The 26697-nt window shown below is 52.2% G+C and overlaps 1 protein-coding gene across 1 annotated transcript in view; it reads right to left on the reverse strand.

Annotated features, from left to right (window-relative positions):
* Positions 1-10929: 10929 nt before the first annotated feature.
* LOC144785725 (semaphorin-3F-like) overlaps positions 10930-26697 on the reverse strand; it is a 472039-nt gene continuing 456271 nt past the window's right edge. Inside the window, exons 16-18 of the mRNA XM_078664515.1 lie at positions 24980-25047; positions 21925-22058; positions 10930-16700 (exon numbers count right to left, since the gene is read on the reverse strand). Of these exons, the coding sequence (XP_078520641.1) occupies positions 16302-16700; positions 21925-22058; positions 24980-25047 (601 nt within the window). The 3' untranslated portion in view covers positions 10930-16301. The remainder of the gene's footprint in view (positions 16701-21924; positions 22059-24979; positions 25048-26697) is intronic.

The raw sequence follows: 26697 nt of genomic DNA on the forward strand, positions 1-26697 counted from the left end.
AAACAATACTTTTTAACACAATATTGTGTCAGTGACCTTACCTGCAGTCTTGCATTCACTTAGCCCCATACTTTGCAGTCCCTTCCATAACCATTGACCGCGAGGCCTATCTTCGAGTCCACATTCCTCCGGGTGGTATAGCAGCCATTTCAGGGCATGGTGTTGACTTAGACATGGTTGGGGGCAGTGGTCTGGAGAGGGAATGAGTGGCCTGGGTCTTAAGACACAGTGCTGGTGCAGAAACATAGCAATTCATGCGGATGCGCTCTAGGTCTCGGGACCTGTGACGCTGCAGGAGCGGTAGACATCTCTACCACAACTTGCCTAATGCAGCCACACTCAAGCGTCCCCTCCAGCCGCGCTCAAGCGTCCCTTCCAGTCGCGCTCAAGCGTCCCTTCCAGTCGCGCTCAAGCGTCCCCTCCAGCCGCACTCAAGCGTCCCCTCCAGCCGCGCTCAAGCGTCCCCTCCAGCCGCACTCAAGCGTCCCCTGCAGCCGCACTCAAGCGTCCCCTCCAGCAGCACTCAAGCGTCCCCTTCAGCCGCGCTCAAGCCTCCACTCCAGCCGCGCTCAAGCGTCTCCTCCAGCCGCGCTCAAGCGTCCCCTCCAGCCACGCTCAAGCGTCCCCTCCAGCCGCGCTCAAGCGTCCCCTCCAGCCGCGCTCAAGTGTCCCCTCCAGCCGCGCTCAAGCGTCCCCTCCAGCCGCGCTCAAGCGTCCCCTCCAGCCGCGCTCAAGCGTCCCCTCCAGCCGCACTCAAGCGTCCCCTCCAGCCACACTCAAGCGTCCCCTCCAGCCGCACTCAGCCATCCCCTCCAGCCGCGCTCAAGCGTCTCCTCCAGCCGCGCTCAAGCGTCCCCTCCAGCCGCACTCAAGCGTCCCCTCCAGCTGCACTCAAGCGTCCCCTCCAGCCGCACTCAAGCGTCCCCTCCAGCCGCTCTCAAGCGTCCACTCCAGCCGCACTCAAGCGTCCACTCCAGCCGCACTCAAGCGTCCACTCCAGCCGCACTCAAGCGTCAACTCCAGCCGCACTCAAGCGTCCACTCCAGCCGCACTCAAGCGTCCACTCCAGCTTGCTGTTCAGCGCAGCATCCTGTCTGGCCTCGTTCAGTGGTTCTGGTTTTACTCCCAGTTCTTCGTCCAGACCTGCTCTGTGGTTGGGCAAAGTCCATTCCACAGACGGACCTCTCGAGAGCGCTCTTTACAAGCGAACACTTCTAACAAGAACCTAATCATAGAAGTAATCAAAGCGCATCATAACGACAAGAACAAGGTGAAGGCAGGTTGACGCCAAAGCCCCTTTGTACTCAGCAGCTGGAATGGAGGGCTTGTGCCATGAAGTAGTGTTTTTGAGCTGAGACTGTAACAAGAACAGATGAGATAAAGCAATGTTTGTGGACAGGGACTAACAGCATACTTGACCCCTGGGCTCCATGTGCTAACAGGTTGGTGGGGTTTACTTAGCAGGACCTGCTAGTCGTTTGCATCTTTCCTGGTAGCTTCTCATTCAAAGAAGGCTTAAACCGCGGTGACTCGTCGCCCTTCAGAGCCTAAGGCAGAGAGTGACAGGTATTCGGCAAGCAATACCTTTGAATTAAGGTATTTGACAAGATGTCCTCGTTACAGTATGGCGTGCTATCCCAGGAGTCTGCTCGTAGGGTTACTGTCCTTAGAGCCACCCGGACAACACACGCTTGTTCCTGAGGGACCACTCCTGGTTCACCGCCACATACCTTACACAGCAAACGTGTCTCATTCCAGGCCTCTTTCCATGTTCAGCCTCGCTGGCCAGAGCCTGTTACCTTTGAAGGAAGTGACCCGATCAGGGCCACCCCGGTCACTCGCGACCACCTCTCAGCCTTCCATACAAATGAAGAGTCGGTCAGACAGAGAATACAAACCAATAGTATACGCTCGAGCGGAGTCCGGTCTAACCAGCCTCCTCAGATTGCTGCAGAGGGACTGACCTTAGACCACATAGCAAAGCATAAAGAACATTTCCAATACCCCTGAAGACCCGTCCACACAGGAACTTTCCAGTCAGGGAGCTTGTAAACAAAGGAGGTACAGAAGGATGAGCTACGATCCTGGGATATGGTGTTGTATCCTGCTTCTCCCTGCTCTGCTCTCTGTCTTGTCCTTTCTTAGTCTCTTGTACTCTGCTGCTCAGCCCGTCTCTATGATGTCATCCTTAGCTCTATCTGTGTATCTTGAAGTGTACTGTCCGTTACCTTGGAGGCTGAGCAGCAGGGCAGCTGCTCCCGGTGGGGCATTTAACTTAACCTTTACTGGAACCTGGATTACTACCTTATCTAAATACTGTACTTGATTATTTGATTACCAAGAATAAACATACATCCTGACACAGCAAATAAGAAGTCACCTTTCAATTCTTGGATGTTACAATTGGGCACACATTATCTTACATTCAAGGTTACGCTGCCCGTCTCTCTGAGAGTGGGAGCAGGCCTATCTACTGGGAAAGGTAGGCATTGACAGAACAATTTGTTCATTAGTGCAGTGAAGCTCAACCTTGGAAAAATAAAGAGGAACAATCGAGGCTGATTTCTGCTGAGGCAGACCGTATGAGGCAGAAGCTTAGTTTCGATCATGGCACAACATGGCGGCTGAGTACAAAATGGTGCTGCAAATGCTAACAAACGGCACAATGCTAGAAGGAGTCGACTAGATGCATTTCCAGCCCAACACCTTGGAGCGGTCAGTGGGACCGGAGCGGGTCTTGGGTGACCACACCACTCCCGCTAAGCAGGATTTCAGCATAATAGTGACTAGGCTTGACAACAGGAGATTCCCAACCCAAGGGAGAACTCTTCCTTCCTCTCTGGCGAGTGATGAACCTTGGGAACCAAGACACCCGTGGGCACAAATGGGATGCCAGCCGGACCCTAGCCCCAAACACTTCATCCCCACATGGGTCCTGGGCAGAATGGAGTAAGAGACACCTTGTATGAAAGATCCGATGAAAGGAGTGGACTCCTCCTGAAAGGTTGTTGGTAGTCGCCAACCAAGCACTTCCCATACCTTGAGAAATGGACCATGCAGTGAGAGTAAAGGGAGACTGGAAGTATGAAAGGCGGTGGAATAAAACCTCTGGAGACCACCCCACTGGACCAAGAGAAGAGCCGCTGACACCCTTAGAGCAAGACTCATGCCGTTGATGCCTCCCCTGCAGACAGGAGCTAGACAGACCTCCTCGTCAAGAAAGGACTTGCTCAGATCAATTCGGAATCTTGTACGCACTGTCCTGAGAATGGAGTCCCGTGAGCTTTTCCGCTGTTCCGGAGTTATCCGTGTTCCTCTAGTAGATTTAAGACCTCGACAACCATCTCATAAAGATCAGGCAACTGAACGTGGGCGTAGTCTCCTGCTGCCGCACACTCAAGCTGCTCAGGAAGATATTCAAATACCTCCTCACCAACGCCTGCAGAGTCATCACCCAACTCCTCATCACCAGCAAGCTGGACTACGGCAACACACTCTACGCTGGAATCAACGCTCAATGGACCAGAAGACTTCAGACCGTACAAAACTCAGTAGCCGGCCCATCCTCAACCTCCGGCCGAACACTCGCATCACCCAGCCCCTCAAAGAGCTCCATCGGCTCCCAGTCAACAAACTAGCTCTCTTCACCCCAGGTCAGCCCTCATTATCAAATGTGCACCAGTCCTCAAACAATGGCTCAAAGGAAGACTGTATGATTACATCCATTAAATCAATGTTTGTTGTCCTCGTCAGTTCCATCCTACATCAGGCAGGACCCTCCTGATTCAGGGAGCACCGTAACTCCCGACATCATCTCGCACTTCTGATTCAAACGGGTGGGAAAAAAGCACAATAATTGATTTGATCACATGAGAAGCATTTGGGACACTTCGGATCGAACGCTTCTTATATCCTGCGACGTACACGTATTTGCCAACACACAGAAAATAAAGGAACAAAGTTGTGACCTGGGGAAACTGTGAATTGGGTAGACCTAAAATTGGATGACGTGATGCCATTTGCTCCCTAATGTTGAAGGACATCTTATTATCTTGATGCCAAAAGCGAAAAGACAATATAAAGCCCTGAAGAAGTCCTTATGGCTGAAACGCATCAACTACGACAAGACACAAGGAGATGATTTTGAACAAATATCAATAAAGAATTTTGTTTTTAAATGAAGAAGATAGTCTGTGCATCATGTGATATATTGTTGACATTCACAAATTGATTTATTAATGGTCAGACAAATAGTCATAGCTCTGCAGAGTCAACAGTGGGATTAGACCCTAAGAATATGCCAATTTGGCCATGATTGGACGGGGAGCCCTGGAAACAGCTCCTCAGGGGGTAAAGTCCACACAGTTGTAAAGCCAGCAAAAATATTGGGTCCAGCAAAAGGCGAACTATAGGAGTGACCACTCAGAAAAGGATACTACAAAAACTCAGCCGTATGACACAAGTATTAAAGAGAAAGAGCTTTTATTAACTGTGTACATCTGTTACGATTCAAGAGCAGAAGATATCAAAATAAAACAAACTCTGTCACATTCAAAAGTGAAAAAGACAAATTTACAAAATCAGCAGTTAGAAAATTAGATTTAAAAAATAAAGGAACTTTCTACCCAGAATGAGTGGCCGCTTAGAGGAGGGACTGTGTGTGCACCGGATGTTGGGGAGTGCGACTGCTTACTCTGAGCTCCAGGCACTCATGAGTTGTCTCTTCTCATCTGTCTGCCACAGACAACAGCTGAGCCTCATCAAATGACCAGAGGCTGCTGTGAAGTACATTATCAGGAAGTGACCATTCACGCACACGCATGTGCAGCCATATACTTTAGTCTTGAGGCCACAGGCCGGTCACTTTACACATTTCCATGAGCCAGAGCACTGGCTGTACCTTCACACTGTTCTAAACAAGAGTCCTGGGCAGTGGCCTTACAGAGTAGCTACTAAACCTCAGCACTGGTCACCTTCTTACACCCAGCAACAAAATACACTACTGTGCAGGAACCTCATCTACCCAGTTTTAAATACCATTACAGGCCATAAACATTACATTGCTATAAACATCAGTGGGCAGTAATCTCATGCACACACACATATGACCATTCATCAACCCTAGAACTGGGCTGTAACCACGCAATCGGGTATAAACTGCAGAACTAGGGTGCAACCTTGCACACTCGGTTATAACCTGCAACACTGGGCAGTAATCGCACCAACTCTATGATATAATGCAACACTGGGCAGTAATCACATGCACTCAGTTATAGCCTGCAATGCTGGGCAGTAATCACATGCTCTCAGTTATAACCTGCAATGCTGGGCAGTAATCACATGCACTCAGTTATAACCTGCAATGCTGGGCAGTAATCACATGCACTCAGTTATAAACTGCAATGCTGGGCAGTAATCACATACACTCAGTTATAGCCTGCAATGCTGGGCAGTAATCACGTACACTCAGTTATAGCCTGCAACACTGGGCAGTAATCACACCAACTTGATGATATAATGCAACACTAGGCAGTAATCGCACCAACTCTATGATATAATGCAACACTGGGCAGTAATCACATGGACTCAGTTATAGCCTGCAGCACTGGGCAGTAATCGCACCAACTCGATGATATAATGCAACACTGGGCAGTAATCACATGCACTCAGTTATAACCTGCAATGCTGGGCAGTAATCACATACACTCAGTTATAACCAGCTATGCTGGGCAGTAATCAAATACACTCAGTTATAACCAGCTATGCTGGGCAGTAATCACCTACACTCAGTTATAGCCTGCAACACTGGGCAGTAATCACACCAGCTTGATGATATAATGCAACACTGGGCAGTAATCGCACCAACTCTATGATATAATGCAACCCTGGGCAGAAATCACATGCACTCAGTTATAGCCTGCAGCACTGGGCAGTAATCGCACCAACTCGATGATATAATGCAACACCGGGCAGTAATCACATGCACTCAGTTATAACCTGCAATGCTGGGCAGTAATCACATACACTCAGTTATAGCCTGCAACACTCGGCAGTAATCACATGCACTCAGTTATAGCCAACGCTGGGCAGTAATCACATACACTCAGTTATAGCCAACGCTGGGCAGTAATCACATACACTCAGTTATAGCCTGCAACTCTGGGCAGTAATCACATACTCAGGTATAGCCTGCAACGCTGGGAAGTATTCACATACACTCTGTTATAGTCTGCAATGCTGGGCAGTAATCACATGCACTCCGGTATAGCCTGCAGCACTGTGCAGTAATCGCATGCACTCAGTTATAGCCTGCAATGCTGGGCAGTAATCACATACACTCCGTTATAGCCTGCAACGCTGGGCAGTAATCACACCAACTTGATAATATAATGCAACACTGGGCAGTAATCACATACACTCAGTAATAGCCTGCAGCACTGGGCAGTAATCACATGCACTCAGTTATAGCCTGCAGCACTGGGCAGTAATCACATGCCCTCAGTTATAGCCTGCAATGCTGGGCAGTAATCACATGCACTCAGTTATAGCCTGCAGCACTGGGCAGTAATCACATGCACTCAGTTATAGCCTGCAGCACTGGGCAGTAATCACATGCACTCAGTTATAGCCTGCAATGCTGGGCAGTAAGTTATAGCCTGCAATGCTGGGCAGTAAGTTATAGCCTGCAATGCTGGGCAGTAAGTTATAGCCTGCAACGCTGGGCAGTAATCACACCAACTTGATGATATAATGCAACACTGGGCAGTTATCACATGCACTCAGGTACAGCCTGCAGCACTGGGCAGTAATCATATGCACTCAGTTATAGCCTGCAATGCTGGGCAGTAATCACATGCACTCAGTTATACCCTACAATGCAGGGCAGTAGTCACGTACACTCAGTTATAGCCTGCAGCACTGGGCAGTTATCACATGCACTCAGGTACAGCCTGCAGCACTGGGCAGTAATCACATGCGAGTGATGGAGCTGGGGCTCTGCAGCACTGTGGAGAGAAGAGCAAACATCCCCTGACACAGCAGTAGTACTAGAGGTGAATTCCCGGGCCGTGTCCCTTACAGAGAAGAATGTTTCGACAGAGAGCCAAATACAGACCCCACAAGTGGAATAATAAAGAGGAGTTCGTGGCCCTGTCCTTACAGAGGTTCAATCATCCTTGCAATTATTGTGCATACAGTAGTCTGTGAATACTGACCCCAAGCGGGGTCACATATAAGCCAGAGCCCACAGGGGGTCTCCAGCGTCACCTCTGCCCACAGGGGGTCTCCAGCTGAACCACTGCCCAGATGGGGTCTCCAGCTGAACCACTGCCCAGATGGGGTCTCCAACGTCACCACTGCCCAAAGGGGGTCTACAGTGGCACCACTGCCCAAAGGGGGTCTACAGTGGCACCACTGCCAAAAGGGGGTATCCAACTTCACCACTACCCAGAGGGGGTCGCCAACTTCACTGCCCAAAGGGGGTCTCCAGCTTCACCACTGCACAAAGGGGGTCCCCAGCTTCACTGTTGTGCAAAGGGAGTATCAAACTACACCAGAGCCCAGAGGAATGCACTGCTTGACCACTGTCCACAGGAATGATTTGGCAAACCACATTCCACAGTATTTCCCCCAATTAGATCAGAGCTCAAAGGAATGAACCAACAGTTTCAGGGATTCCCAAGTGAGGTCAATGAAGGAATGTAAGCCACTGCTTCACCACGCGGATCCCCAGCTGTGCCAGTGTGCATTGGGCCCCTATCTTGACCGTTGCTCATCGTAATGCCCCAGTTGGAGCGGTGCCACAGGAATGCACCAGCTGTAGAAGTGCCAATAGGAATGCCCCAGACAGGCACCCACATGAATGCTCCCCAAGACCACAACCCATAAGCGAGCCCTAATGTGACCCCACAAAGACATCTCTCCGCTCTACCTGCACCGCCAATGACAACTAAAAACAAGACCCCAATCACCGTCCGCAGGTGGAACTCAGGCATCCCCCTTCAAGTCAACTGGAACAAAGTGGAAACACCACACTGGACAGACCCAGCTACTTAATCTATACTAACCAAGAGAACAGGCCCTGTCCCCTGCACAGCAGCTCAACAACCCCAACACATACCCAACTGTGACACAAGTGAAAGACCCCCCCCCTCCAGCTCTAAAGCCTCAACAAACCAAAACCCATGATCCCAAAGACCAACTGATCAATACAGTCAACAATCTGTGAGCCCAGACCCCAAGCACGTCTCAAACAATATCACGTAAATACAGAGATGATCACGCTCTACAGATCAAACACACACATCCCAGATATAAGGGCTCTTCTAGAAAATGTCAGCACAGATACAAGACACCCTCCACTAACCATCTCATCTCTAACTACATAGACAATTCCATTCTCTACAAATCACTCACCCAACACAAAGAGGGCCCTCGAGACCGCTGGATCACACTTAGAAAAACTGCGACTTCCCTGTGACTGTTGGTTTTCAGGCTGGAGTGCTGTAGATTCACATGTTCTGCACACTCCTGCTGAATCCTTCTAAGGTGGAGCGTTTGTTCTGGTGCATTGTGGACTTCAGGGTGGGATCACAAGTGGTGTCAAAGCTGATACCTTTACTTGGTACAAAAACAACATACAATGCCTGCGCTCAATACTAGACGGCAGGAGCGTGCAAAGCATAGGATCTACAACTACATGCTGCCGACATGGAGTGTGCAAAGCATGGGATCTACAACTACATGCTGCCGACATGGAGTGTGCAAAGCATTGGATCTACAACTACATGCTGCCGACATGGAGCGTGTGAAGCATGAGATCTACAACTACATGCTGCCGACATGGAGCGGACGAAGCATGGGATCTACAACTACATGCTGCCGACATGGAGTGTGCGAAGCATGGGATCTACAACTACATGCTGCCGACATGGAGCGTGCGAAGCATGGGATCTACAACTACATGCTGCCGACATGGAGTGTGCGAAGCATGGGATCTACAACTACATGCTGCCGACATGGAGCGTGCGAAGCATGGGATCTACAACTACATGCTGCTGACATGGAGCGTGCGAAGCATGAGATCTACAACTACATGCTGCCGACATGGAGCGTGCGAAGCATGAGATCTACAACTACATGCTGCCGACATGGAGCGTACAAAGCATGGGATCTACAACTACATGCTGCCGACATGGAGCATGCAAAGCAGGGGATCTACAACTACATGCTGCCGACATACAACTACATGCTGCCGACATGGAGCGGGCGAAGCATGGGATCTACAACTACATGCTGCCGACATACAACTACATGCTGCCGACATGGAGCGGGCGAAGCATGGGATCTACAACTACATGCTGCCGACATGGAGCGTGCGAAGCATGGGACCTACAACTACATGCTGCCGACATGGAGCATGCAAAGCATGGGATCTACAACTACATGCTGCCGACATGGAGTGTGCGAAGCATGGGATCTACAACTACATGCTGCCGACATGGAGCGTGCGAAGCATGGGATCTACAACTACATGCTGCCGACATGGAGCGTGCGAAGCATGAGATCTACAACTACATGCTGCCGACATGGAGCGTGCGAAGCATGAGATCTACAACTACATGCTGCCGACATGGAGCGTACAAAGCATGGGATCTACAACTACATGCTGCCGACATGGAGCATGCAAAGCAGGGGATCTACAACTACATGCTGCCGACATACAACTACATGCTGCCGACATGGAGCGGGCGAAGCATGGGATCTACAACTACATGCTGCCGACATACAACTACATGCTGCCGACATGGAGCGGGCGAAGCATGGGATCTACAACTACATGCTGCCGACATGGTGCGTGCGAAGCATGGGACCTACAACTACATGCTGCCGACATGGAGCATGCAAAGCATGGGATCTACAAATACATGCTGCCGACATACAACTACATGCTGCCGACATTGGAACGTGTGAAGCATGGGATCTACAACTACATGCTGCCGACATGGAGCTGCTACAAGCCAGAGCAGCGCCTTCTGAGAACCAGCACTCAGGGAATGGCTTCAATCAGCAAACTCAGCTCCAAACCCAAAGCAGAGTCCTGCAAGTGCTAATTAACAATAACATCTAAACAACAACAAGAACAACAACCTACCAACCTATCCCAAGACAAGCAGCAAAGCCGTACCATACAACACCTCAACCCGAAGCTGTGCCCTCAAAGACCACAATGCACAGTTGTGGACTTCGGGATCACACCTCAAAAACACATAAACACAACAAACCTCTACTAAAATATTGCCAGCTCCAAGCTGTATCATCTAAAATGTTAATCCAAAAATGTCCCCTCAGCAGCCGTACAACCCCCAACCGGTGATATGCCGTCAGACACACCTCAAGCGTGGGTTCATGGACTAACGTAGAGCTTTGAAGAGCTTTCTGTTAGGGTAGGCACCTGGCCTCCCAGCTGTGGCCTTGTGACTAGCTCTTATCTGGTTTTAGCAGCTGGAATGACTAGATTCACCAAGGATCACACACACCGACTGAGCCAACAAGTGCAGAGAAGGACGCATGGTGGCAGCTGTAGGTGGAGCTGCCTGAGTGAATGGGGAGGCGTTGTCGTGCTGTGTGCGCGATCACCTGAGGAGGAGGAGACTGTACCTGGACGGTACTAGGAGTGTGAAGATCACCTCCAGTGCTCTGTGGACGAGCAGGGTGTGTGTGGCTGTCCAGGTCCACCGTGCGCTGAGGCTGTGTCCAGCTGCTGGTGGAGCGCTTGTGCTACGTAATATTAACGCATTTTATAAATTGCGTAGTTACCTCAATGAGGTGTCCCAGTGCTAGCTAAAGGTGTCCCAGTGCTAGCTAAATGTGTCTCAGTGCTAGCTAAAGGTTTGGACATCTCCAATTCCCACCCACCCACCCACCGTCCACCCTTACAAACCAAGGTGTGAGTTATTTCCTACTTCTGAAGCCCCATCAACCCGCTGGACCTCCTACTGCGCATAGACGTATCCCGCGTCGCCTACCGGTCCGAGCACCTTGGATTCTCTTTTCTCGCAAGGCGTACTTTCTACTGGAATGTATTATGCCTTCACTGCATTTTGTGAAGGGGATCTCCAAACGCGCGAGTTGCTGCCTTCCTGCTACTTCTGTGTCGTGGTTCCTGGCTTGGTCCATGAAGGGTCTTCCTTCGGAGTCTGGTCTGTTCCAGATGCTGCGAGTGGGGCAGTGGCCAAGCTGTAGCACATGTCCCAGGGGCAGAGCAGGGTGTCTTTGACTTGGGGAGCCCTCTTCATTCCTGAGGGAGCTGACTGCCTCACTACTGGAAGACAGAGTAACCCGTTGGGATGTCTTGTCGACACTTGCTATGTTGGCCCCTGAGCTGTGGGGTTCAGTGTCACCATTGCCGCAGTCTACGTTCGTGCTGCACGCTGAGACCGGAGACTGCGGTGTAACTCTGTGTGAGTGGGAAGCATCTACCGTGGAACAGGGAACTCTGTAACGATAACTGCATGCATGCAGACGTATGCCGCGGCGAAACCTCCCACGGGAGCGCGTAGCTCCATTCAGAGCCCTTGCACTCATTGGCAACTGTTTGTTGTGCACACAGTTTGTGGTGAGGTCCATCTTTGGTGTCGAGTGGTAGAAAGACACAGCATTGCTTGCAGGCCGAATGTTGTGTACATCAATTTGCTGGAAGGCAGTGGGTGCTTCGGTCACAGCGCCTGTGTCGTCCGGCACCCAACAAGGAAGCCAGAGATATTCTCTTTTACCATCGGACTGAACAATGTACGAGGAGTTACAGTACTCAGGACCGTGCAAAAAGTACAGATAACTGTGTTTTTTCACCAAATAATGCATTAATGCATGCCGCCTTTACAGATTTGCAAGCTGTCGCATACTTCAAGGGTGACATATTTGTTTGTGGAAAGCATTGGCAAGAGCATCATTCGTTTTGAGGGAGTCGTCGGAGGTGCTGAAGATGAGTGAGTTGACCTTAAATGGAGAGAAAGGCAAGATCAGGACTGAGGTAGCGAATAACTGGAGCGATATGTCCAAGGATAAGATACAATTTCCTGCACAAAAACAATCTTTAGAGGCACATTCCTCTCGAAAGAAGAATAACAAAGAGAAATCAAGATATTTCTCCTTGAGGCGCCCGTCAGGGAGGCGCACCATTTGGGCTCAAACCCATGTTTACAAGTATTTTTTTAATCTGTGTTTGCATCAAAATACCTGGGTGGCTGGATGGGAGCGCCCAAGCACCACCCATGTAACACCTGCCAGACACACAGTAACACAAGGTTTGCGTTACCTTGTATTTACTAAACCATGCAAAGTGACTTAGTGTGGCTTAGTAAGTGCCGGAAGTGATTTTGTGTCGGGGATGAGCCACAAAGTTCACACAGAATCATAGTAAATCGAAGCCCCGGTGCCAAGGCCTGGATAGTAGGGAAGGCGCCTCCGAGCCTTGAGAGCCCTGAGTGAAGAGAGCGTAAGATGTAGTGGCATGCGAGTACTTCACCACAGTAGAAACACCCTCAGTCTTTGAGGGGTGGCAGATGAGGGCCCTTCCCTGGTACCCACAAGACGCCTGGTCATTTGCATATCAGTCCAAGATTGTGTTCAGGTCAAGGACTCTCGAAGGAGAGTTCTCAATCTAAATAATGGCCCCAACCACTTCCAAGAGCAGAGGGCAGCTGGATGTGATGTCAGCATCCCTGGAGTGTAAAGTTGCAGCTGAGCAAGGACTCTTGATCTGCACCACTTCCTTTGGAGTCGGTTAGGTCGATCCTGGCAGCAAAGATGTCTCCTGCTGTGGCGTGTTGTTTCGTGTTCCATTGGTCTTGTAATTCCATTAATGGTCGGGTGCCAGGTTGGGGTGATCTGCAGGCATCACCAGCTTACTCGATGTCGATGGCTCCGTCATCACAGTGGCAGCGGGTGCAGGACTTCTTGCAGTGACCAGATGTGTTCACTGTACGTATATGAGATGCTCAAGACTCCGGACCAGAGGTGCCCAAAAATCAGCATCAAGATGTGGCTTCACGCAACGCACCGTTGATCGTCGCTTGATATACAGAGCGTTTTAGAGGGAACGATGGGCCCAGCCCTAGTCTCATTGAACCCCATGAGAACATCTCTCTTCCTGGGAATTCCTTCTTTGTTTGAATAAACATCATGAAGGAATCCATTGGGGGCAAAGGGGGTTCCAAGCTCAGCCTCACAAATGATTCCAGACGAGAAGAGGCGGCGTGGCCTTCAGGGCGTGCTCAAGGTCAGAGTGGCCATCCCGGCTCAAACCCCATGCTCTGGGCATGAGCAGTAGAACCAAGGAGGAGACCTCACAAATATGCCCCCCGATGGATGGAAGGATGGCGCTCTTGGAGAGTCTGCTTCGACGTGAATCATGGAGGCAGTGAAGTGTGCCCTGGCCGTGGACTCTAAAGTCCCTCTTTTATGGCCATCGTCACCAGGGTGAAAAACGTGGACAGAATTCTGTTGCTTCCTGCAGATGTAATCACTGCAGTAGTGACTCACGAATGGTGGAACTTCTTATGGGGGTCTCCTTAGTTGTCAACCACTGTAGCCCCTCGGCAAGCTGTGTTGTCAAAGACAAATACACAATGCTGCACCGTCTTAGAGACCACCTAAATACCAATGCATGCGAAACCACTCCTGTCAACACCATCCCCTAATCTTAGGCTTCTGAAATCACTTCCTCATCTGTAAATACCTCCTTACAAACGCCTCAACACAAAGCTTTGGCTCCAAAGGTAACCTAAGCCCAGATATCCGTGCCCCGGCCCCTTCCCTACCTCAAAGCAGTGCTCTGAAAGACAACCTCAGCACAAAGCCAAAACCACATGTTTACGTCAAAGGCAACCTCAACACAGATACATTAATGCACTCTTCAAAGCAATCCTCCTCCCCATCCCAAACTAAATCCATGGATTGACTCTCAAAGACCACCTCAACACGAGACTACAATCACACACTCCGCTGAAACAAAACCCTGCTGCTTCACTGTTTGTTCTCAGACAACTACAAGTCCCCCAAACAGGCTGAAGCCAAGCAAACCTGTGCCCTGCACAGAGGTACAAATATCCCCTTGAAGAAAGAAACAACCAACCTCTCCTCTTTTGCCAACCAAAGGTTCTAACAAGCATCGAATGACAACAAAACGTTTGGCCCATATGAGTAACACTTCCCCAAATGAATACTTAATAACACTGAAAGCCCCCAATGCCCAGCACAGCACCTCAAAGAAAGAGAAGCCAGGCTCTCAAAGCCACTTTCAAATGCAGACAAACCATTCTCATCGCCAGCTCAGCGTCTCCACGTCCAAGTAATTCATTACAAGACAAACGACAAATACAAATCCCAGGGGACACAAAACCCAGCATCGAGACACCACCTACCTACACCCCAGTGCCATGTTTGGCCTCAAAGAAGTACAAAGCCTTCCAGCAGCTAACCTACAGCAGAAAGAAACTGCAACCCAATGTCAACCTTGTGTGTGCTCACATTCTTCTAACCTGTTGAAGGCCAACTCCCCCCTAAAGTGACCGAAACCTGTACAATAAAATGACAATACACCGCCCTACCCTATACCCTGGCCCCCGCCTTTACCAGCCCCAAACCAGACCGTGGTAATCAATACCATACAATGTAAATCAACTGATCCTCCAACATTTAACAAAGCCAAAACCAAATTATTCACCCCATTTCCAAAATCCTACCCAGTCCCAAACACCTAATCAGTATCAGCTGCCTCTAACTCTTAAAGGAATTACTTTTCCACAATTGAATTCAAAAGGCAATTATTACCCTTTAAAACAAACAAAAGTATGAACTTTTTCTCCATCTAACTCCAACACACATCCATGGTCCCCAGTGCAACCTAAATAGACCCTCCCCCAACCCCAACCTATATCAGTGACGTCAAATTATTATAATCCAGAGGTACGACCAAGCGTAAATCAGAGCTATCAATGCCCGCCCAACCAGGACGCAGGGAATTGTTTCAAGTCAGTATCCCGGTATCCCTAATTAAAACTGTAACTAACCCTCAAGCATATAGATTGCCCGGCACCCATCACCGTGGACCCGCAACATACCCTTAGCTACCCACTCTACCCCGACTGCTAATCCTATCCTGAACCCATAGTTACAGCCCCCCTCTACAACATAGCAGCCGTCTGAAGCCAAGGCATATCCTTGAACCCTGATCATTGTGTCAAGCTCACCATACTCATGGCGTCCCACCCTTCCCGGAAACTCACCAACTGCTATAGTGGGGTCTGTGTCTATGGCCGTTACTCTAACTATGACCCCTAGCGATGCCCACAGAGTCTAGCCTTATGTGTGGTCCTCTTCTGCATTCCACCACATCATTCCCTCCTCACCGAGGCCACCACTCGATCATGGCCCCTCTATACTCAGGGCTGCTAAGCCCTTCCTCCAGCGTAAGCCAAACTCTCCAACCTCAGCTAAGATTATTGGATATGACTCTGGCAGCGCCTCAAGGTTTATTTGAGGGATCTTGGCAATGCCCCCCCAAGTATACCCAGCTGCCCACCACCGGAGCCAAGACTCACACTGCGCTCAAGCCCCCACACATTCATGATCGCCACCATGGTCTCCTAATGGCCATGACGCGCTAGCCATGAAGCTCCCCACTATGCACACGGCCCACACCACGCCCATGACTGGCTATGCTACCATGAGCCCCCCCAAGAAGGCAATGATCTTGTCCTATCGCCTGTGGACCCCTAATCCTGCCCTTGACCATAGTAGTGCCAATGACGACAGAGAGATGTTTGTGGAAGCCAAACATAAATACGTGGCCCGCTTTGTGGCCTAGCGCCAACCAGTGTCCACGCAACCCCCAGGAACCCCTCTCGTTCCACACAAGCGCCGATAGCAACCATCCAGCCAGGATCCTCCCAAAAACCGCTGCATGGACCACAGCGCTAGTTCATCATCGGATTACAGTCTGGGACGCCAAAGCCCAAAGCAACCCATAGTTAGTAGCAGTGCTGCAATGTATGCGCAGAAAAACACCCTTACCTTTCTACACCACATCCCGACACACACACCGTGAATTCAGCTCCCACAACAAAACTCGCTTGTCTCATTCCAGTAGTTAAAATGTTGGCCAATTCCTTTCCCTCCCCAGCAAACAGCCCACCCTGCCCCCTGGATACGGTCTGACGAGGAGGCGTCGCACAAGGCACCGCTGGCTGCAAGGGAAAGGCTAGGCACTCGTATGTGGGAATCGCTGCCCTTCTGCGTGGTCACCCAGTGCCAGGGTCTGGTGCCAGCGACTCTGACGAGAGTTCACCCATTCGTTTAGGCCGGGGCGCGTGGCTGAGCTGCTGCCAGTAGCTCTCACAGTACTGGTTGATGACCTGCAGTTCTGGCTCTTCGAACCCCTCCGGCAGACCCCTCGCCAGGGACGGAGCAGAGGACCGGGGCAGCGGCTGCCCATCTGGCGGAAGGTCTTCCATAGAGGCTAGGTCCATCGAGGCCATGTCCACCAGGTATCGATCTAGAACCCGCAGTCGAATGCGAGCCACCGTGTGTTTGAAGCGGTTCTCGGTGGCTACGCAGTGGTACAGGCCGGTATCGTTCTTTAGCACGGACTTTAGCAGGATACCATGGCTCGTCTTCACCAACACCTTCTCTCGCCCGATCTAGAAAAGAAAGAGGAGGTTCAGACATTGCATGGCAGAGGTACAATGAGCGACACGGCACAATGCAAAGAGACTGAAGGAGAACGAGGAGGGCTGCCGCAAACTGCTATCATTGGAAGCGTACCAGATGCACGTCTCGCAGTGTCGCCAAAGTGCTGGGAAAACCACTCGACTTTACTATTCACTTCATGCCGTAGGGACTCTCAATCAATCAATCAAGTAATTTGTAGAGCGCGCTACTCACCCGTTAGAGACCCATCTACCAGTCCCACCACCATCACCACCTGCATCCTCCTCTGCTTTAGTCCCTCCTAGCTCAGTGCTGTGAGAACCCTCTGGAACCCCCCTTTACTCTTCCAACACTCTTCACTCTGGATGGAGACCCTTGAAACACCCTTTGCTTCTACTCTGGTCAATAAAACATCGACTTCTAACACGTGCACAGAGGTTTCACACTCCGCAGTGAGGCCGGCAACTCTCTACTCCCGCCTTATCTCTGGTGAGGTTAAAAGCCATGAACTGCAGTCCGTATTAAACAACTTGGGGCACATGTATCACTCTTTCACTCAGCGCAGCCGAGCAAGCCACCTGGCTGTGCTCCGAGAAAGGGTAGAACTGCGCCCTATTTAACATATGACAGCGCGTTCCTGTCCTTTCCTAGCACTGCTGCACGTTTGCAGGCCTAGCGCCAACTCATGCACCTTTGCACCATGATATTTATCCTCGTTATGCCTCACCCGTGGAGGCGGAGCATACTGACCCATTCCCAGGTCTACCACTGATGGTAAATGCACCAAAATCCATGGGTGGATGGGTGGGAACGACCGCGCTCCACCCATAGGACGCCTCCCTGCGGCAGAGCAACGCAAGGCAGCGATTGTGCTACCTTGAGTTACTCAAGATGTATCAAGCTGTGCAGGGTCACACGAGGAGGCCTTGCATCCCTTCGCATGGCACGATGGCGACGCAAACCTTGATCCAAATGATCCTTTGTTCAAAATACTCGATGGATACGGAAGGCAGTACGTGTAACATTTGGTGTACAGCGTATAGTGTTATACACTCATACGGTGCGCACGGTCCTAGCATGTATTTCTAGGTTTCCAAAATTACAACTTGTTTCTCGACAAGTATTAGGTTTCGTGCACGCTGCAAATGATTCATGATCACATCGCAGATACCCACAATGCACCAGTACAAAGATTCCACCTTAAATTGTATACATTTCCCGCTCCTGCCACCCCCTCAAAAAGAGTCTGTGTATGTGTGCTCCATATTATGGAATTGTTTATTACAGTACCCCACGACTGTCTCGGAAGGAGAGCAGGGCGCTTCAGAATCTGCAACAACGCAAGTTACAAGCCGGGCCTTACAGGTTCGCGATGTTTCCTCAGAGCAGCACGGGCGTACCCGTAGTTACTGTTTATTTGCTTTATGGTTTTTCTGTTAGGCGCCTTGATGCCTTCGGGCTTAGTTGCGCGTTATAAGATTCTTTTCACTTCACATGTTCTAATAGAAGACATGCTCTGCATGGGCTGGAGAGAAGGACCGTCCTCATTTAAAGTAGTGGCTTGTGGAAAGTGGTTGGAATATAATCGAACGCGTTTTGAGGACCGTCTGTCCATCATGTGCTTCTTGTCTTGTTTGCCTGTGAAATCACGAGCGATTTGTGAAAGTGTAAACAGTCGTACATGTTTCACACACCTCATCGCTCTCTGCAGCGGTGGAATGCCAGCAATCTGCTGCAGCGACAGCCCTTCCTGGACCCAATTCTCCAAGTGACCATCACCCCAGACACCCCCCTGACTGGTTGGGGGGGCACACTTGCAAGACTTGACCGTACCAGGTGTGGGGACACCCGATCTCAACATCAATCATCTGGAGTTGATGGTGTTACAATTAGCCCTCAGCGCCTTCCACCTCCTCAGTCATACAAGATAGGTCTTGTCTGGACGGACAACACAACCGCCATGTTTTACCTGCAGGAACACGACCGCGCACACACTCCCTTCAGTTATCGTGGGAGAGTCACCACAAGGTCCATCTCCCTATACAACACATACCTGGGGTGGACAACAACTTTGCAAACCTGCTCAGCAGGATGCCTCAACAAATCTATGAGTGAGAACTCCACCCCCAAGTCCAGCTCCCATACTTCCACCACTGGGGAGCCCTGCATAGACCTGTTCACCATAGCCAAAAATGCTAAACGCCTCTACGTTTCCATGCTGTTAGACCTGTCAGCCCTAGGGTGGTCTTTCCCTTTTTTTTCGCCCTTGCCTTGTTTTTTTCCACCACCTTTTTTTGTTGGACCTGGGTCTCCGAGCGCCTTCCCATTGCTAATCAGTGCTAAGGTGCAGGTGCTCTCTCCTACCAACATGGCTGCCACAGGCCCCTGCTACTGTGGAGTGGTCTTTTTAGGAGCACCCTAGTAGCCAGGAGCTGGCTGGGACCTTAAGATACTGTTGCAACACCAGCCCGCCTTCTCTGCCCATAGCTAGACTGTGAAAGCTCCTGGAACCTTCCGGAATAGGGGAGGGGTCTTCTTTTGCCGCCTTAGAGAGTGGTCACCTGACCTAGGAATACTTAAGGAAAGGAGGGAAAACTTTTAGTCAGTTGGGGCATCAATGACCTGAGGGAACCTACGCAGGAGTCTTAGCCGGTAGGGCTAGGGGGGAACCTATACCACTGGGGGTGACAGGGCCGAGGCGCTGCCTTCCAAGTTGAGTAAGGGACTCTAACCAAATCCACTGATCTGGCCCAGCGTGAGGGGAACCCAGGGATCCACCTGCTGTGAGCTACAGGAACCAGCCTGTCCTCCAGCCACCAACTCAACCCCCCTTTTCACCTAATCCCCCAAGGAACCCCCTGAGAAGGGCGCAGAAGCCATCAGGCACCAAGGAGAACATCTATTGACACGAAGGACTACTGGGGATCAACCAGGTATTGGCGCTGTATCCTCCACGCGCTCCCCGGCTCAACCTGTGCCCTCCCCGGTGATGTCCTGCCACAGTTTTGTGGCCTGTACTGCCTAAACTACCTGAACTAAACTGCCTTCCAAGCGCTCTCCCGCTGTGCTCCTGAGAAGCGCCGGAACCCTAAGAACTGTCTAAGCGCTGTGATTCCTGAGCGCTGTGCTGCCAAGACTGTGACCCCCCAGAACTGCTGCTGGCCTGAACGCTGTGGGCGCTGCTGTCATCAACAAGTGCTGCGTACGGAGAAGCGCTGTGTCCCTCTTAGCGCGCTGCCCCCTGTGAAGCGATTCGTCGGGTCTTACACTCACCGCCGCAGGCCCCTGCCCGGTTGTTGCAGAAGTCGGAGACCCACTCACCCCCGCCACAGCCCAGCACCCTCCTCTGTGGAGTGCCGCTGCTGTCTGCGTCTGCTGCGGCCACCGGGGCAAGTGGAGGGCCGCCGCGGTGCTGGAGAGGCCTACGCTGGGCTTGCGAGGGCTGGAGGCTTGGATTCCCCGCCGCGACCCCTAGCACCTGCCAGGCGGATCCGCCGTAACTGCCACCCCGCTGCAGTTACCTGAAGCTGAAGGGAAGGCCACGCTAGGCCCGAAGCCCCGGTATCACTCCTATCACGTGACGGAGGCGTCGTCACGGACTTCGTCCCCGCCAAACGCCACGCAGCAATTGGTCCCAGCTGGCGCGCACCCCATCGGCTGCCCCGCTTTTGGCCGCTGTGGCCGGGCCCATCCTTGCCAGCCTCCTGATTGGTTCCCGAGCCACAGAATTCACGGAACGCCCGGGAACAGTAAACAACACTGCCGGAGGGCTCTGAGGAGAACGAGAGCCCCCCCCCCCCCACCGAGGAAATAACCGCAAGGGCTCCCGTTGGAGCCGAAGAGACAGGTAGCCATACTGTTATATTGACCTCATTTAGACCAATGCCGAGGTTATGTTCAAAAGAGGTCCTTATGATAATTGCCCTTGAAACCTGTTTAATGAAATGTTCACTTTGCTCCTTTAATGAAATATGGTCTAATGAGTTGAAGCTGCATTGATTAATCGATTACCCTGAGTGATTTGCCAGCTCTGATTTCATTCTAGATAAAAGTCTATTGATTTTAATAGACCAGCTGGTGTGGTGTCAGTTATTGTGTGCGTTTCCTGTCTCAGTGGGTGTGTGTGCTGTATGGTCACTTTACACCTAAGCTTTCGGGTGCCTACCTGCTCGCGCCAAGCTACCCCGTGGAACTGGTGACCCCAGTTCTCACACATGCCCACAGTCCATGGGTTTACTGGGGAGTATTAGCTCTCAGCTGAGCCTACGAGCCTGCCCCTTGAGGAGGGTTTTGATATTTGATACTATATTATTCACTACCCTCTAGAATCTCGCCCCATAATGCTTTGAGGGCCTTTGGTTGGGATTGTATTCTTGCCCATAACTGTGCTTGGGGTGGTCCTAGGAGGAGGGGGCCATCACCGAATCGTTCAGCAAGATGTGCTCTTTGTGTTCAAGGCATTTGCTTGGTTCTCTCCCTAGGTTAGGGGGGATCCCAAATTCATTACCTCTCTCGCTGCGTGCTATATTTTCATTTTCACTTTTGTAAAATGACTATATGCATTTTGCATGTAAAGATGGAGTTACTTGTTGTTTTATCAAGGGTATGTGAGGATTCTGTTTTATTAATGGGGATGAGACGGAGTTCACAGAGTTTTTTTTTCCAATTCCGCAGAATTCCGTGCAGTGGTACTCCCTCAACTCTGCCCACCCTTAGCTGGGAGCCACTGGGCAATGCCTAACGCTTCTCACTGGGCCTTGGAACCTGTTTATTCCGGCCATTAATGTTTTTCACAATCCGAGAACCTGTTCCTGCCAGTGGCTATCAAATAATTGTTGCTGAAGCCACCCTGGTCTCAGAGCTAGCAGCGTGCCCTGCTGAGGTGGGCCCAGAAGGCAAGCCAGTGGGTTCATGCACCTGCTTTCAGTACCTCTTCGTGGTTATAGAGCGGGGGTGCTTTGGCGATGCTTCCTCTACAGAGACAATGTGAAAAGTGACACGCCAATGAGTGCTGTCAATGCGCCCCACCCAACACTTTCTGTGCACCTTCACCCAAATCACTCGACCCTGCCACTGGGGGTGTACATGGGGGGCTCTGGGGGGCACCGCCCACAAGGACCAGTGCCAGCATGCCCTGTGAGGGGGATGAGGAGCAGGTTCCCAGGGGCTCAGTCTGGCCTGATTTAAGAAAAGGTAAATAAAAATGGCACCTACCACCTTCCTTTGGGAGGAGCCCTCTCTCTGCAGCAGCCACTTGACGGAGGCCTGGGGGGAGCGCGGCTGACACTCCAGGAAGACACTGGTCCCTTCAACGCCAAACTGTGTGCTCTCCTGCAGATGGCGCTCCACTGCAGGGGAGAGAAGGACAAGAGACACCTTACTGGAGGGGCAGGAAAGAGAGGACAGGACAGGCCAGAGAGGGAGAGGAAGAGGAGGGTGGGAGAGATGGAAGGAGAGAGAGGGGGTGGCAGGAAAGGAACAAGGCGGGGAAGAGTCTGCTGAGGGCAGGGGGGGGCAAGGAAGGGGTCAGTGCAGCCCCAGCAGGGGGTCGGAAAGCACAGAGGCCCTTGCTGGACAGGTGTAGGTGAGCACCAGGGAGACCCTCAGTGAAAGGGAGGGGTGTAGGTGGGCAGGGACAATGTGTAAACTGACACGCCAATGTCTGGGGAGATCTTTTTTAGGCCAATGAACATGGCATCGCGTTCTGAGCCAACTACAAGTCACAAGTTTAAGGATTTTCATCATGACCCCCTTTCTTTGCGTGTTTGTGTGTGACGTCTCAAGGTCCACTGAGGGGGTTCACGGCTGCTGAGACTATCAAATCCATTCTTCCTGTCCTCACACCACAACCCTCCTTGCATTTTACCCTATCAGAGCTGCCCTCCCACCCCAGTGCACCCCCCATCTTGCACCCGCTCCCCAGCTGCCTCACCCTCATCCTCAGGGCACTCACCCTCATCCTCAGGGCACTCACCCTCATCCTCAGAGCACTCACCCTCATCCTCAGGGCACTCACCCTCATCCTCAGAGCACTCACCCTCATCCTCAGGGCACTCACCCTCATCCTCAGGGCACTCACCCTCAGGGCACTCACCCTCATCCTCTGGGCACTCACCCTCATCCTCTGGGCACTCACCCTCATCCTCAGGGCACTCACCCTCAGGGCACTCACCCTCAGGGCACTCACCCTCATCCTCTGGGCACTCACCCTCATCCTCTGGGCACTCACCCTCATCCTCAGGGCACTCAACCCCATCCTCAGGGCGCTCACCCTCATCCTCAGGGGACTCACCCTCATCCTCAGGGGACTCACCCTCATCCTCAGGGCACTCACCCTCATCCTCAGAGCACTCACCCTCATCCTCAGGGCACTCACACTCATCCTCAGGGCACTCACCCTCATCCTCAGAGCACTCACCCTCATCCTCAGGGCACTCACCCTCATCCTCCGGGCACTCACCCTCACCCTCAGGGCACTCACCCCCATCCTCAGGGCACTCACCCTCACCCTCAGGGCACTCACCCCCATCCTCTGGGCACTCACCCTCATCCTCAGGGCACTCACCCTCATCCTCAGGGCACTCACCCTCATCCTCAGGGCACTCACCCTCAGGGCACTCACCCTCATCCTCTGGGCACTCACCCTCATCCTCTGGGCACTCACCCTCATCCTCTGGGCACTCAACCCCATCCTCAGGGCGCTCACCCTCATCCTCAGGGGACTCACCCTCATCCTCAGGGCACTCACCCTCATCCTCAGGGCACTCACCCTCATCCTCAGGGCACTCACCCTCAGGGCACTCACCCTCATCCTCTGGGCACTCACCCTCATCCTCAGGGCACTCACCCTCATCCTCAGGGCACTCACCCTCATCCTCAGGGCGCTCACCCTCATCCTCAGGGCGCTCACCCTCATCCTCAGGGCACTCACCCCCATCCTCAGGGCGCTCACCCTCATCCTCAGGACACTCACCCTCATCCTCCGGGCACTCACCCTCACCCTCAGGGCACTCACCCCCATCCTCAGGGCGCTCATCCTCAGGGCACTCACCCTCATCCTCAGGGCACTCACCCTCATCCTCCGGGCACTCACCCTCAGGGCACTCACCCTCATCCTCAGTGCACTCACCCTCATCCTCAGGGCACTGACCCTCATCCTCAGGGCGCTCACCCTCATCCTCAGGACACTCAACCTCATCCTCCGGGCACTGACCCTCATCCTCAGGGCGCTCACCCTCATCCTCAGGACACTCAACCTCATCCTCAGGGCGCTCACCCTCATCCTCAGAGCACTCACCCTCATCCTCAGGGCGCTCACCCTCATCCTCCGGGCACTCACCCTCATCCTCAGAGCACTCACCCTCAGGGCACTCACCCTCATCCTCAGGGCACTCACCCTCATCCTCAGGGCACTCACCCTCATCCTCAGGGCACTCACCCTCACCCCCAGGGCACTCACCCTCATCCTCAGTGCACTCACCCTCATCCTCAGTGCACTCACACTCATCCTCCGTGCACTCACACTCATCCTCAGGGCACTCACCCTCATCCTCAGGGCACTCACCCTCATCCTCAGGGCACTCACCCTCATCCTCAGTGCACTCATCCTCATCCTCAAGGCACTCATCCTCATCCTCAGTGCACTCATCCTCAGGGTACTCACCCTCATCCTCAGGGCACTCACCCTCATCCTCAGGGCACTCACCCTCATCCTCCGGGCACTCACCCTCATTCTCAGTGCGCTCACCCTCATCCTCAGGGCACTCACCCTCATCCTCAGGGCGCTCACCCTCATCCTCAGGGTGCTCACCCTCACCCTCAGGGCGCTCACCCTCATCCTCAGGGCACTCACCCTCATCCTCAGGGCACTCACCCTCATCCTCAGGGCACTCACCCTCATCCTCAGGGCACTCACCCTCATCCTCAGGGCACTCACCCTCACCCTCAGGGCACTAACCCTCAGGGCACTCACCCCCATCCTCAGGGCACTCACCCCCATCCTCAGGGCGCTCACCCCCATCCTCAGGGCGCTCACCCTCATCCTCAGGGCGCTCACCCTCATCCTCAGGGCACTCACCCTCAGGGCACTCACCCTCATCGTCAGGGCACCCACCCTCATCCTCAGTGCACTCACCCTCAGGGCACTCACTCTCATCCTCAGGGCACTCACCCTCATCCTAGGTGCACTCACCCTCAGGGCACTCACTCTCATCCTCAGGGCACTCACCCTCATCCTAGGTGCACTCACCCTCATCCTCAGGGCACTCACCCTTGGCGTTGAACCCTCGGCACTGCCTCAGGGGGTCTCCATGCTTGATGTCCTGGCGCCGACTCCTCCTGCAGAGAACAACGCAGAGAGCTTCAGTGAGTTACAGCGCATGAGAGCACATCTGTATGAGAACACATCTGTGAGAGCACATTAGAGCACATCTGAATGAGAGCACATCTGTGAGACAGGGCATGAGAGCACATCTGTATGAGAACACATCTGGTGAGAAAGCACATGAGAGCACATCTGGTGAGACAGCACATGAGAGCACATCTGGTGAGACAGAGCATGAGAGCACATCTGGTGAGACAGCACATGAGAGCACATCTGTGAGACAGGGCATGAGAGCTCATCTGTATGAGAACACATCTGGTGAGACAGCACATGAAGGCACATCTGGTGCGACAGCACATGAGAGCACATCTGGTGAGACAGCGCATGAGAGCACATCTGGTGAGACAGCGCATGAGAGCACATCTGTGAGACAGCGCATGAGAGCACATCTGTGAGACAGCACATGAGAACACATCTGGTGAGACAGCACATGAGAACACATCTGGTGAGACAGCGCATGAGAGCACATCTGTGAGACAGCGCATGAGCACATCTGTGAGACAGTGCATGAGCACATCTGTGAGACAGCACATGAGAGCACATCTGGTGAGACAGCACATGAGAGCACATCTGTGAGTCAGCACATGAGAGCACATCTGTGAGTCAGCACATGAGAGCACATCTGTGAGACAGCACATGAGAACACATCTGGTGAGACAGCACATGAGAGCACATCTGTATGAGAGCACATCTGTGAGACAGCACATGAGAGCACATCTGTATGAGAGCACATCTGTGAGACAGCACATGAGACCACATCTGGTGAGACAGCGCATGAGCACATCTGTGAGACAGGTCATGAGAGCACATCTGTGAGACAGCGCATGAGAGCACATCTGTGAGACAGCGCATGAGAGCACATCTGCATGAGAGCACATCTGTGAGACAGCACATGAGAGCACATCTGTATGAGAGCACATCTGTGAGACAGCACATGAGAACACATCTGGTGAGACAGCGCATGAGCACATCTGTGAGACAGGTCATGAGAGCACATCTGTGAGACAGCGCATGAGAGCACATCTATGAGACAGCTCATGAGAGCACATCTGTGAGACAGCGCATGAGAGCACATCTGCATGAGAACACATCTGGTGAGACAGCACATGAGAGCACATCTGTGAGACAGCACATGAGAGCACATCTGTGAGACAGCACATGAGAGCACATCTGGTGAGACAGCACATGAGAACACATCTGGTGAGACAGTGCATGAGCACATCTGTGAGACAGCACATGAGAACACATCTGGTGAGAGAGCACATCTGTGAGACAGCACATGAGAGCACATCTGTGAGACAGCACACAAGAGCACATCTGTGAGACAGCACATGAGAACACATCTGGTGAGACAGCACATGAGAGCACATCTGTGAGACAGCTCATGAGAGCACATCTGTGAGACAGCACATGAGAGCCCATCTGGCGAGACAGCTCATGAGAGCACATCTGTGAGACGGCGCATGAGAGCACATCTGCATGAGAGCACATCTGTGAGACAGCACATGAGAACACATCTGTGGAGACAGCGCATGAGAGCACATATGTGAGACAGCGCATGAGAGCACATCTGTGAGACAGCGCATGAGAGCACATCTGCATGA

Source organism: Lissotriton helveticus, chromosome 10 (genome assembly GCF_964261635.1).
Source record: "Lissotriton helveticus chromosome 10, aLisHel1.1, whole genome shotgun sequence".
Taxonomy (NCBI): domain Eukaryota; kingdom Metazoa; phylum Chordata; class Amphibia; order Caudata; family Salamandridae; genus Lissotriton; species Lissotriton helveticus.